General features: G+C 46.7%; 1 protein-coding gene across 1 annotated transcript; it reads right to left on the reverse strand.

The window, feature by feature from the left end:
- Positions 1-505: 505 nt before the first annotated feature.
- On the reverse strand, positions 506-1,459 carry LOC120368816 (olfactory receptor 52R1-like). Its single transcript, XM_039481409.1, has one exon. It carries the CDS (start codon positions 1,451-1,453, stop codon positions 506-508), a length of 948 nt encoding a protein of 315 aa, XP_039337343.1. The 5' UTR covers positions 1,454-1,459.
- Between the last annotated feature and the right edge of the window lie 13,205 nt (positions 1,460-14,664).

A 14,664-nucleotide genomic window follows, 5' to 3' on the forward strand; every position in this document is an offset into this window, starting at 1 on the left:
TTGTTTAGCATTATCCACCTCATTTATTACCCGGATAAAGTGGGACATCAATTGTTTTGGGTGGTGGTGGTCAGAGGACAGGGAACAGGGGTGTTGGATAGGCATGGGAGTCTAAGGGGGCCAGTCATGGGGTGGGGTGTGACTAGGGGTCAGGGAAGTCAGCAGACAGAGAGCAGGGGGGTTGGATAGGGGGTGGGGTCAGGGAACAAGGAGTGGGGGGTGGATGGGTGGAGGTTCTGAGGGGGGCAGTCAGCGGGTACGAAGTGGGAGGGGGTGGATAGGGGGCAGGAGCCAGGCTATTTGGGGAGGCACAGCTTTCCCTATGGGGCCCTCCATATAGTTTTGCAAGTACGATGTGGCCGTTGAGGCAAAAAGTTTGCCCACCTCTGGTCTAATGTCTTTCTGGCTGCCCGGTCAGGAATTCAGGAAAGGGGGCCCAGCACCATGTCACCAGCCAGATCTGCACAGAGCTCGGTCTGAGAGCCAGAGCACCAGGAAAAAAACTTTACATCCCTTTATGAGTAAAGAGCCAGAGCAACCTGTCCCGGATCTGTTTGGTCCTCACCCCATAGATGATGGGGTTTAGCATGGGGGGCACCAGGAGGTACACGTTGGCAATGAGAACGTGGAAATGCAGGGGCACATTGTGGCCAAACCGGTGTGTGAGTGAGGAGAAGAGAGCTGGGATGTAAAAGCTTAAGATGGCACAAAGGTGGGAGCTGCAGGTCCCCAAAGACTTGAGCCGGGCGTCCTTTGTGGGGAGGCTGAAGATGGCCCTGAGGATCTGGGTATAGGACACAGAGATAAAAATCATATCCAGACCCCTCACACAGAGTACCACAAAGAGTCCATAGTAACTACTGACACGGGTGTCACCACAGGCCAGCTTCACCACGGCTATGTACTCGCAGTACGAGTGGGGAATGATGTTGGTTCTGCAATATGGCGATTGCCTCGCCAGGAAGGGATAGGGCAATACGACCATGATGCCACGCAGCACCACGGCCAGGCCAATCTTGGCCACCAAGGGGTTTGTCAGGATGGTGGAATATCTCAGCGGGTGGCAGATGGCCACGTAGCGATCAAAAGCCATGGCAACGAAGATCCCAGACTCCATCACGAAGAAGGAGTGAATGAAGTACATCTGGGTGAGGCAGGCACTGAAATCGATCTCCCTGGAATTGAACCAGAAGTTACTCAGCATTTTGGGTACGGTGGACGTGGACAGGACCAGGTCGGTGACAGCCAGCATGCAGAGGAAATAGTACATGGGCTCATGGAGGCTTGGTTCCGTTTTCACGATGAACAGGATGATGAAGTTCCCCAAGAGGGCTATGGCGTACATGGTGCAGAATGGAATGGAGATCCAGATATGGGCTGCTTCGAGGCCAGGAATGCCCAGCAGGATGAAGGTGGAGGGGTTGGTGAAGTCGGTTTTATTGGAATCTGACATGGAGTAGGGGAGAAGTTGTTCAACTCTGAGTTGTTTCCTGAGCCCCGGGTGATGGTTGCAGTAGAAAAGCCTGGATGGAGAGACAATGTTAATATGAGCCACTACATGCACTACTGGATACTTTTCTCATGGGTGAAGGGGACTGGTTGCTCTTCACCCATTTTTTCATTTTTCAGATAAATGAATTATGAACAACTGACCCTACTAACGCCAATACCATATTTGTTGGTCCTCCATGCATCAATAATTTCTACATGTCGTGGTCTGAGAAACCTTAATATGTACCAGTAGGAAACCCATGTGTGGTTACTGGTTATCCCTCATTGTTCCTTAATGCAATGAAAGCCAGTCTAGAAAGTCCATGCTATTCCCCAGGCACCCAGTTGCTCAAAATCTGAAATAGTAAATAAATAAATAAATAAATACATAAATAAATAAAAAATCTTTGCCAATCCATGTATCAAGGGGAAACATTCCAAGTAGAACCACCTGAGGGAAAAGACCTGGGAGTCATCGATAGCTATTCCATGGACACACCTGCTCATTCACAGTAGTGGTCATAACAAAGAAAACGTTCAGATGCTTAAGGAATGGGGTGGAGAACAACCTGCTCTGGAAACGTACTCACTTTTCATCACCCAGTCTCTATAAAGGATATAGTAGATGGAACGTAGATTTCTCAGACAGGCTGTGAGAATGGGGGAGGCTGCCATATGCCGACAGACTGAAAAGTCTGGGACTGTTTAGTTTAGAGAAGCTGCAAAGAAGGGGGCATATGATAGAGGAGAACAAAATAACAGAATGGAACTGATCACATTCCAATGGACAAACAGAGAACAGTTCCCAGCCAGTAATATCTATGGACATTTAGTGCTTCAAAAGGGCTAATTCCTCAAAGATTAGAAATGATCCACAAAACTGATTGGGAGGAAAAAATATTCAGAAAAACGGGAAGGAAAATTTGGACTTCTTTAAGAAGAGTTTATATATAGCTAACAAGCCACAATTGCACATTCAGAAAGTGGAGAACTCATATCAGATGAGGTGATGGAATACTTTCTAGTCCATTAGCAGTCAAGGAGGATGTTAAGCAGCATCTACAGTAGAACCTGAGAGTTACAAACACCAGAAACATCAACTATTAAAAATTAAAGGGAAAGTTTTTTAAAAAAAGGATTTGACAAGATTAGGAAAAAATGGAAAATCTGGCATGGGATTAGTTAACAAAAAGTCTAAGAATATAATTAATGCGAGTCACCAACAGGGTTTATGGAAACAGGTCTTGCCAAATAAGTTTTCATCGTTTAATGACTGTACACGTTTGGTTGACCAAGGGGACTGCACATGTACAATAGATTTAGATGTCACTGAGGCATTTGATGTAGTCGGGGAAAACATTCAGATAAAAATACTATCCAATATCAGTGGAGCAGAAGTTAAATAGACTAAAAACTGGCTAACTGACAGATCTCAAGAAGCAGTTGTCAATGGGGCATTGCAGGGAATGGAGGTGTTTCTAGTGGGGTTCTGCAGGGATCTGTTCTAGGCCCGATGCTATTCAATATTTTCATCAGTGATCTGTATCTGGAAGCAAATAGAAAATCACTGCAGATAAAATAACAGAGGATCCAAAATTGGCAGTGGCAGCCAGGGCAGACACAAATGTTATCATCTCGGAACAGGGAATGGAAGAATGACCCACAGACTCAATCACTGTATTATGGAGATGAGGAACACTGAAAAGGATTTAGGGGTCACTGTGGATACCAACTCATTACAGTGGTGAATTGGAGCACGGGAAGGATTTTACCTCTGCATATGGCATTGGTGAAACCGACTGCATCCAGTTCCGGGTTCCACATTTCAAAATTTGAAAATTTGGAGAACGTGCAGAAGAGGCACAAAAAGGCTTGGAGGCTGCAGAAAATGCCGGCCAGTGAGAGACGTAAAGAGCTTCATCTATTTATCATATCAAGAGGACGATGAAATGGAGAATTTCATGGGGAGAAAACCATGGGTAATAATGTGTTCTGTAATATAGTGGAGAAAGGCAGAGCTAAGCCCAAGAGAGAGACATTTCAGTTGGAATTAAGGGCCAAATGTTTAGCACCGAGGATGATTAACCATTGGGAGAAATTGTGAAGGGAAGTGGTGGATTCTCCAAGTCCCTATGTCTGCAGACCCAGACTGGATGTTTTTCTGGAATATCTGCTTGAGGGTTTGTCTACACTTAACATGCTACAGCGGCGCTGCAATAGCACTTCAGTGAAGACACTACTTTTCCGTCAGCGTAGGTAATCCACCTCCCTGAGAGGTGGTAACTAGGTTGACCACATGGTGGGATCTACACCAGGGTTAGGCTGATATAGCTGCATGTCTCATAGGAGTGGATTTATTTGCTATTGCAAAAACAAACAAACAAACAAACAAACCCACTTTTAGGTTGCATTAATAGCATGCAAGTCATCGGTGATGATAATATTCCTCTAGTCAGCGCTCATTAGGCTTCAGCTGGAGTATTGTGTCCAGTTTTGGTCACCAATGTATAGGAAGGATCTAGAGAAACTGGAAAGGATCCAAAGGCGAGAGACAAAGATGATCAAAGGGGATGGAATGCAGCCATACAAGCTAAGGCTGAGGGAACTGGGTATGTTTAGTTGGGAAAAGAGGAGCTTGAGGGGGGACATGACAGAGGTCTTCTGAAATTTGAAAGGCTGCCATAAAAGAGATGGAGAAAAGTTTTTCTCTCTTGCCACAGAGGCAGGACAAGACTCAATGGGTTCAAACTACAGCAGAGCAGATTTAGATGAAATCTCAGGAAAAACTTGAAAGAATCCTGTGGCACCTTATAGACTAACAGACGTATTGGAGCATGAACTTTCGTGGGTGAATACCCACTTCGTCGGATGCATGTATGTATTTACCCACGAAAGCTCATGCTTCAATATGTTTGTTAGTCTATAAGGTGCCACAGGATTCTTTGCTGCTTTTACAGATCCCGACTAACAGAGCTACCCCTCTGATACTAGGAAAAACTTCCTAACTGTAAGACCAGGAGGACAATGGAACATATGTGGAAGCTCCTTCACTAGAAGTTTTCCAAAGAAGGTTGGATTCTCATCTGTCCTGGATGGTTTAGAGACAAGAAATCCTGCATCTTGGCAGGGGGTTAGACTAGCTGACCCTTGCGGTCCCTTGTCACCCTGTGGCTCTGTGATTCTATCACGTGAAATCGTACTGTAGACCAGTCTTTGTCAAACACAAGTCTTTGGCCTCAATACAGGGGAAACTGGGTGAAATGTAACACCCTGTATTATACAGGAGGTAATACAGGATGATCTACCGGTGCCTTCTGACCATGAACCGTACAAATCTATCGATAAAGAAACTAGATCAAGCATTATATTTACTCTGTCTCACTGTTAGGATATAGATATTCAGGCCTGCCTGTAAAGGTCTGCACTTTAAGGTATAAAAGAAAGAATCTGTGTAAGGGCCTCTCTCCCTGTGACAGTCTGACGCCCTGCTCTTAGGCTAAGGCCTTTGGCCAAGTAGCAGAGGCAGCCATAAAGCTGGGAAGCGACCAGTCACATCCTCACATCCCAGACTAGTAAGGCAATCTGGGACTGTTAGGAAAGTGATCTGCTCTATCACCTCCAGGGAAAGGGAAGAGCCTAGAAGATGTAAAAGGAAATTTAGTCTGATAGTTTTCTATCTGGTAAGAACTTATCAATAGACACATCTGGGAAACCCTTATGTCTGTACAGATGTAGTTGTGAAATCCTCACTTCTATATTGTTTTGGCATTAGAGTTCCCACTTTGCTACTGTTTATTTACATGATCTCTGGTTCTGTGATTGTTTCTGTCTGCTGTATAATTAATTTTGCTGGGTGTAAACCAATTAAGGTGGTGGGATATGATTGGTTAAATAACCATGTTACAATATGTTAGGATTGATTGGTTAAATGTCAGTAAAATGGTTGGTTAGGGTCTAGCTAAGCAGAACTGAAGTTTTACTATATAGTCTGCAGTCAGTCAGGAAGTAATGGGCGAGGCGAATGGAAACAGGGACTGGGGACAGGGACACTGTGGTGTCTGAGCTGGGAAGGGGACAATGAGGAAGAAAACTGGAATCAAGCTTGCTGGAAGTTCACCCCAATAAACATCGAATTGTTTGCACCTTCGGACTTCGGATATTGTTGCTCTCTGTTCATGCGAGAAGGACCAGGGAAGTGGGAGGGTGAAGGAATAAGCCCCCTAACACTCACCACTCACGAACAAGGGAACATTCACTTGCACTGAAAGTCTGAACAGATAACACTGATAAAAGAAAATGCAATGGCTGCGCAGAGCGGAAAGGAGCACAGTCTCACTCTCGATCCCATCACACCCGTGTTGCACTGGGTTTGTCGAGCGGGTGAGCTCTGCAGCAAGAGATGGTACCTGTGAATCCTGAGATGGAACCGTCTTCCCTGGGAATCCCCCTCAGGTAGCCGTGTCCCACACCTCTCTCACCCCAGCATCTGCAGCAGCATCGCACACAAAGAGCCAACACAGAGGTGTGCACCATTTATAATACAGCTCTGTGCAATCCCAGTGGGGTTTGCTCAGCCTCAAGGGGAGAAACAGCATCTGGATGTAAACAGGCTGGAGACCGGAAACACTCTAGCTAATGTTTCTTGTTCCATGTCTGCACTTCTGTGTTATTTATCCAGCTTTAGGAGTAAACAGCAATTATGGGACCATCCCAAAGGGAGATGAGAACTTTTGGGCTCTGTGCTGAGTCCGAGAGAAATGGGCTGCTCTCATTATCTGTCTATATTTAAAAATTATAGTTCATTACTGTGACGTTGCAATTCATATGCTCTATGAAAATAGGCTGATGAATCTGAAAATGACATGGCTGGAATGTGCTTTATGTAAAAGGTCTCTTTTACCATATCATTGCAAAAGTTATAATGTGCTGAATTTGATTTTCCTATTCATATGCAGGTATCATTCTTATATCTGAAGTTAGAAATATAAGGTATAAACTTGTACAAGTGGAGACCATTGAGGCTGCTTCAGAAACAACGAGTTGTAAATGGCTCGTTTACCTGTAAGCCCTCCTGTGTACCTGTGGGCCAGTCTGTGGGTAATGGAGAATGGAGTCTCACAGGGACATGTGACCATGTCACCCGACACTGAAATCCATCTAAAACCTTGTACTTTTCCATGCAGGAGGGGTGTGGGCGAAGCACAGAGAAAGGATCCCTGCCTTGTGCCACAGCTATAAAAGGGGGTGGAGCAGGATAAAGGGGGTGGCAGTGATGAGGGAACCCCTGCTTACTGCCTGAGATGTCTGCCGGAACTAACAAGGACTGTACCAGGGGACAGGATCAGGCCCACTCTAGGAAGGAGACTAGTCTGAGAAAGAAGCTTATTGGAACATCTCTGAGGGTGAGATGTAACCTGTAATCAGTTTCTTAATGTATTAGGCTTAGACTTGCCTGTTTTGTTTTATTTTGCTTTGTGACTTACTTTGTTCTGTCTTTTGTTACTTGAAACCACTTAAATCCTACTTTTTATACTTAATAAAATCACTTCTCTTTATTAAGAAGCCCAGAGTAAGTAATTGGTACCTGGGGGAGACAAACAGCTGTGCATATCTCTCCACCAGTGATACAGAGGGAGGACATTTTATGAATTTACCCTGTATAAACTTTATAGAGAGTAAAACAGATTTATTTGGGGTTCAGGCTCTCAGAAAGGCTGAACACTGGGAAAGTCCCTGTTAATTGAGACGCCCCTGGGCTGAGTGAATCTCAGTTTCTGAGAACTGCCGGGGGGCGTGGTCCAACATCTGGGTCTGTGCTGAAGCTGACTGGAGTGTCTGGCTCAGCAAGACAAGAGTGGAGGGGCGCCCGTTCTGGCAGAAGGGTTCTCACCAGTGGTACCCCAGCGCATCGAGTGACAGTCTCAAGGGGGTCTCTACTTAATTAGGCATGTGAAAACTCTAGGTTTTGGGCAGATAACTTAGCAATTAGCTGAAAAGGGCACTATATCTAATTTCTGTCTAAAAGAAAGAAAAATAAATAAATATTAGACCAACTCAGCTCTTACATCTTACATCAAGTCACTTAAGGGACACTGGTGAGTTTTAAAATTTGAATGTATATTCTTACTTTGTTATTAACTCAGGGTATGTCTACACTACGGGATTATACCGATTTTACAGAAACTGGTTTTTTAAAGTCGAGCGCACACGGCCACACTAAGCACATTAATTCGGTGGTGTGCGTCCATGTACCAAGGCTGGTGTCAATTTCCGGAGCGTTGCACTGTGGGTAGCTATCCCGTAGCTATCCCATAGTTCCCGCAGTCTCCCCCGCCCTTGGAATTCTGGGTTGAGATTCCAGTGCCCGATGGGGCAAAAAACATTGTCGTGGGTGGTTCTGGGTACAGCATCACCCTTCCCTCTGTGAAAGCAGCAGACAACCATTTAACGCCTTTTTTCCTGGGTGAACTATGCAAACGCCATAGCACAGCAAGCATGGACCCTGCTGAGCTCAAGACAGCAATCATGGACGTTGTAAACACCTCGCACGTTCTCGTGCACTCAATGCTGAACCGGGACCTGCAAAGCCAGGCAAGGAGGCGGCGGCTACGCAGCACGGCGACGAGAGTGATGAGGACATGGACACAGAATTCTGTCAAACTGCGGGCCCCTGCGCTTTGGAGATCCTGATGGTAATGGGGCAGGTTCTAGCCATTGAACGCCGATTTTGGGCCCGGGAAACAAGCACAGACTGGTGGGATCACATTGTGTTGCAGGTGTGGGACGATTCGCAGTGGCTGCGAAACTTTCGCATGCGGAAGGGCACTTTCATGGAACTTTGTGACTTGCTTTCCCCTGCCCTGAAGCGCCAGAATACCAAGATGAGAGCAGCCCTCACAGTAGAGAAGCGAGTGGCAATAGCCCTCTGGAAGCTTGCAACGCCAGACAGCTACCGGTCAGTCGGGAATCAATTTGGAGTGGGAAAATCTACTGTGGGGGCTGCTGTGATGCAAGTAGCCAAAGCAATCACTAAGCTGCTGCTACGAAAGTTTGTGACTCTGGGAAATGTGCAGGCCATAGTGGATGGATTTGCTGCAATGGGATTCCCTACCTGTGGTGGGGGCGATAGATGGAACCCATATCCCTATCTTGGCACTGGAGCACCAGGGCACCCACTACATAAACCGCAAAGGGTACTTTTCAATGGTGCTGCAAGCACTGGTGGATCACAAGGGACGTTTCACCAACATCCATGTGGGATGGCCAGGAAGGGTTCATGACGCTCATGTCTTCAGGAACACTAATCTGTTTAAATGGCTGCAGCAAGGGATTTACTTCCCAGACCAGAAAATAACAGTTGGGGATGTTGAAATGCCTGTAGTTATCTACCCCTTGATGCCATGGCTCATGAAGCCATACACAGGCAGCCTGGACAGTAGTCAGGAGCTGTTCAACTACAGGCTGAGCAAGTGCAGAATGGTGGTAGAATGTGCCTTTGGCCATTTAAAGGCGCGCTGGCGCACATTACTGACTCGCTCAGACCTCAGTCAAACCAATGTCCCCTTTGTTATTGCTGCTTGCTGTGTGCTCCACAATCCCTGTGAGAGTAAGGGGGAGACCTTTATGACGGGGTGGGAGGCTGAGGCAAATCACCTGGCCGCTGATTACGCGCAGCCAGACACCAGGGCGATTAGAAGAGCACACCAGGAAGCGGTGCGCATCAGAGAAGCTTTGAAAACGAGTTTCATCACGGGCCAGGGTATGGTGTGACTTCTGTGTTTGTTTCCCCTTGATGAACCCCCCCCTTGATTGACTCATTCCCTGTAAACAACCCACCCTCCCCCTTCGATTACAGCTTGCTTAAGGAAATAAAGTCACTATCGTTTAAAAATCATGTATTCTTTATTAATTCATTATAAAAAGCAGGAGAGAACTGACAAGGTAGCCCGGGTGTGGTTTGGGAGGAGGATAGGAGGGAAGGAAAAGGCCACTAAAAAAATTTCAAAGTAATGACAGCCTTTTGGTTGGGCTGTTCACGGGGGTGGAGTGGGCAGGTGCACGGAGCCTCCCCCCACGCGTTCTTACACGTCTGGGTGAGGAGGATATGGAACATAATGAGGGGTGAGGGTGGTTATACAGGGGCTGCAGCGGCACTCTGTGATCCTGCTGCCGTTCCTGAAGCTCCACCAGATGCCGGAGCATGTCAGTTTGATCACGCAGCAGTCCTAGCATTGCATCCCACCACCGCTGATCTTCCTGCCTACACCTCTCATCTTCCTGCCGCCACCTCTCATCTCGAGAGTCCCTCCTGTCCTCACGTTCACTGGCATCTTTCCTGTAATTTAATACCATGTCCTTCCACTCATTCAGATGAGCTCTTTCATTGCGGGTCACTTCCGTGATTTCTGAGAACATTTCGTCTCGTGTCTTTTTTTTCTGCCGCCTTATCTGAGATAGCCTTCGGGCTGGAGTAGGGAGGCTTGAAAAATTTGCAGCTGCATGAGGGAGGGAAAAAAGGGAGAGAAGTATTTAAAAAGATACATTTTACAGAACAATGCTTATACTCTTTCACGGTGAACAACACTATTCTCCTTACATAGCACATGTGATTTCACTACAAGGTCGCATTTTGCATCTTAATATTGAGTGCCTGCGGCTCTGGTGTTAGAGATCTCACAGACGCAGGTCCGGGCAGCAGAATTCAGCTTGCATGCGGCCATGGTAAGCCACTGTCTTTCGGCTTCCGCAGCCTTCATATATACAGTGCCCTCCTTTCCCAAATACCAAGCAAAGCCCATTCAGTGCTGCTTCTTTCCTGTTAACATGCAGCAGCAGAAACCACCCCCCATCCAATTCTCTGGGATGATCGCTTTACCCCTCCCTCCACCGCATGGCTGGTATCATGGAAGATCACTGCTAAACACCCCCTTCCCTCCCCCCCACCGTGTGGCTGGTAGCCTGGAAGATCCCTGCTAGCCAAACACGAAAAAGCTCAGCGCCAATCACACCCACCCCTTCCCCCTGCTTGGCTACCTGCAAGGAAGGATTTCTTTTAAGCAACAGGCAAACAGCCCAGTAGGAATGGCCATCTCTGTCCTCTTAATTAAATTCCGGAATTTCAACCAGGTTACCATGAACGATATTACTCTCCTGAGGATAACACAGCGAGATAAAGAGCGGATGTTGCTTCAATGCCAGCAAACACTGGGACCATATGTAGCTAGGCTTTGTCATGCAATGATACCAGATTACTTGCTACATGTATGGCGTGGTCAAGTGTCCTACCATGGAAGATGGAATAAGGCTGCCCTGCCCAGAAACCTTCTGCAAAGGCTTTTGGAGTACCTCCAGGAGCGCTTCATGGAGATGTCCCTGGAGGATTTCCGCTCCATCCCCAGACATGTTAACAGACTTTTCCAGTAACTGTACTGGCCACGAATGCATCCCAAGTCCTCAGGGCAAATTAATCATTAAAAAATGCTTGCTTTTAAACCATGTTTTATATTTACAAAGGTACACTCACCAGAGGTCCCTTCCATGGCTTCATTGTGTGGGATAGTTGCTTGGGAGGGCTGAGAGGGTAATTCCGTCAGGGTGAGAAAAAGCTCCTGGCTGTTGGGGAGAACAGAGTGCTGTGTGCTCTCTGCTTGTCCTCCTCTTCCTCCTCCTCATCTTCCCTGTCCTCAGAATCCTCAGCCATGGCTGCGATTACCACCCCCCCCTCGGAATCCACGGACAGGGGTGGGGTACTGGTGGCGGACCCCCCTAGAACTGCATGAAGCTCAGCATAGAAGCGTCATGTTTTTGGCCCTGCCCCGGACTTTCCATTTGCTTCTTTGGTTTTCTGGTAGGCTTGTCTGAGCTCCTTAACTTTCACACGGCACTGTACTGAGTCCCTGAGTTTCTGCATCACGGCCTTGGAAATTTTTTCAAATGTTTTTTCATTTCGTCTTTTGGAACGGAGTTCTGCTAGCACGGAATCCTCTCCCCATACAGCGATCAGATCCAGTACCTCCCGTGCGGTCCATGCTGGAGCTCTTTTTCGAGTCTCAGGAGACTGCATTGTTACCTGTGCTCATGAGCTCTCCACGCTGGCCAAACAGGAAATGAAATTCAAAAGTTCGCGGGGCTTTTCCTGTCTACCTGGCCTGTGCATCTGAGTTCAGATGGCTTTCCAGAGCGGTCACAATAGTGCACTGTGGGATACCGCCCAGAGGCCAATACCGTCAAATTGCGGCCACACTAACCCTAATCCGACATGGCAGTACCGATTTCAGCGCTACTCCCCTCGTCGGGGAGGAGTACAGAAATCGGTTTAAAGAGCCCTTTATATCGATATAAAGGGCTTCGTTGTGTAGACGGGTGCAGGATTAAATTGGTTTAACTCTGCTAAATTTGGTATAAACGCATAGTGTAGACCAGGCCTCAGGAGAGAGAGAGACCCCATCAGGACTCCTGGTTCTATCTCAGCTCTACGAGAGGAGAGGGGTCTAATCGATTACAGCAGGGGGTGATACATCTGCAATCTAGATAAGAACATCAGAATGGCCATAGTGGTAAGACCAATGGTCCATCTCTCCCAGTATCTTATATTCCAACAATGGCCAATTCCAGGTGCTTCAGAGGGAAAGAATTGAACAGGTGATCATCAAATCATAGAATCATAGAAGAATCATAGAAAATTAGAGTTGGAAGTGACCTCCGGAGGTTATCCAGTCCTATCCCCTGCTCAAAGCAGGACCAAAGAAAGCTAAGTCATCCCAGCCAGGGCTTTGTCAAGCCTGACTTTAAAAACCTCTAAGGAAGGAGATTCCATCACTTCCCTAGGTAACCCATTCCTGTGCTTCACCACCCTCCTAGTGAAAAAGTTTTTCCTAATATCCAATCTAAACCTCCCCCACTGCAACTTGAGACCATTGCTCCTTGTTCTGTCATCGGGAGTGGGGAGCCCCCAGCTGGACACAATACTCCAGGCCTGGCTTCACCAGTGCCGAATAGAGGGCAATAATCACTTCTGTCAATCTGCTCACAGTGCTCCCACTAATTCAGTCCAAAATGAGGCTAGTCTTCTTGGCTACCAGGGCACACTGCTGACTCATATACAAATTCTCATCCACTGTAATCCCCAGGTCCTTTTCTGTAGAATTGCTGCTTAGCTAGTTGGTCCCCAGCCTGTAGCAGTGCATGGGATAAATGCCAAATTTCCTATACTATGGACACCATTAACATCTACATTGACTTGATGTTAATTGGGTTCTGGACATTTGCTAGCACTTGTATGGATAAAGTAGCTATGTTCTTTAGCTCTTGGCAAGTTCACATGAGACATACAGGAACCATGCTGGAAGAGCAGATCCAATCCACTATTGTTCCAACTAAGTTTTACCTTGAGTTTGTAAAGAGATTCAATCATGTTATTGAACATGGCTTTGATGAACCATTTCTGTTATACACTGGTACGGCCTCTAACCCAACACTAGCTGTAGTAAGAGAGAACCAAGTGTTAGGCCTAAATAAAATATAACCCAAAGCCAGTTGTGTCAACCTGAACAAAGACAAGCTAAAAGCCTAACAGAGGTTTATGGGTAATTCATAAGTGGAAAGTCCCAGGGAGTTGCAGGTCTGTCTCTCACAAAGTTAAGCAACCATGAGATAAGAAAGGGACTGTATTCCTAGCATGGTACCAAACGTACTGAGGTAGAAACAATTTGTTTAAAGAACTCATAAGAAGCCAAGATTCCAAACTTCCAGACTCCCTGTGCAGTACTCCCTGTTTCTGTTCTATGTCTATTCCTAACAATTACATTTTAGATTGATTAGTGATTTGTTAAGGTATCATAAATCATGTAAAACATTTAATCTTGTAGAACATAAAAAAGAATGTATGGTAACAGTTTCTAGTTTCAAAAGAAGGGGGGTGGCTACTTAACTAGTTAATTGCAATTATGATGATGCGACGGAGCTGTCTATATAAACCTAGGTAATTTTGCAAAGCTGCTAGCTGGTTCTCTTTGGAGACGAGCTCGCTCTCTATTGTCGTGTGCACTCTTCAATAAAGAGCATTATATTTGAACTTTGCTGGTGTTGCCTGTCTCTCGCGGTAAGACAACGAACTTTGCCGTTTGGGGTACCAGAGTCCCCAACACAAGGATGGGGAGCTCTTGAGATGCAGTCACCAACGTTTGTGTCATCTCTTCCTGCATGAATTTTGTGTTGGGGGTGTGACTTTATGTAAATGAACTGTGACCGTACAGATCATTTTTGCAACCAAGGTCATATAGTTGCACCAAATCTTGTACAAGTTACTTGTCTATGAAAAGGTTATAGTTTTCTGATTGTGATTATGCTCTTTGTATGTGTGTAGCATTTTAAGCGTTTGAGGGCCTGTGCAATAGTTTGCCACCAGAGAAATCTGTCCTGAGCTACATTTCCAGCTCGCCAGGAGATATGCCGCAAGACTTCACATTGGCATTTAGGAGAGCTTTCTAACGCTGATACTGATCACCAGCAGAGCGTTTTCCTCAGGCAAGCTGGTGACAGAATACCATCTCTGGTATCCACGTGTCATCCATTGACTTGTGCCTCCTGCTTAGCTTGAACGTAGGCTTGCATGTATGCTGATTTCCTGGAGGCATTCTCCGTATCATTGACCCAAGCCAGGTGTGTCAATCAAGTGCCGGGCATTTCCTTGGTAGAGCCGCCAACTTCTGGCAACTTGTGTTTAACTGCCCCTCCCCCCGCGGGTCTGCTGCCACCCTGCTCCTGCCCTCTGCCTTGAAGCCCCTGGCCAGCTGCTCCGCGGACCCTCCTGCTTGCTGTGCAGAGGGAGGGGGGGGTGTCCCCCTCCCCCACCTTCCCGCATCCATGTACCCCATCTCCACAGAGTGGGGATGAGGAGCAGGGCTCAGGAGGGGAATGGAGGTTCTGGCAGCTGCTGTGGTCTGAAGAAGCCGTCAGAAAGGTGGGTGCCGCAGTACTTAAAGAGACAGAGCATGGTCCCTCGTACCCTCCCCACCAGCCAGCACACACCCACTGCGTCAGTCTCACACACACAGTCTCTGTGTGTGTGTGTGTGTGTCTCTCTCTCTCTCTCTCTCTCTCTCTCTCTCTCTCACACACACACACACACACTACATATATGTGGTGGTGTTGTTCTTACTTCTTCATACTTCC

This window comes from Mauremys reevesii, linkage group 1 (assembly GCF_016161935.1).
Source record: "Mauremys reevesii isolate NIE-2019 linkage group 1, ASM1616193v1, whole genome shotgun sequence".
Classification (NCBI taxonomy): domain Eukaryota; kingdom Metazoa; phylum Chordata; order Testudines; family Geoemydidae; genus Mauremys; species Mauremys reevesii.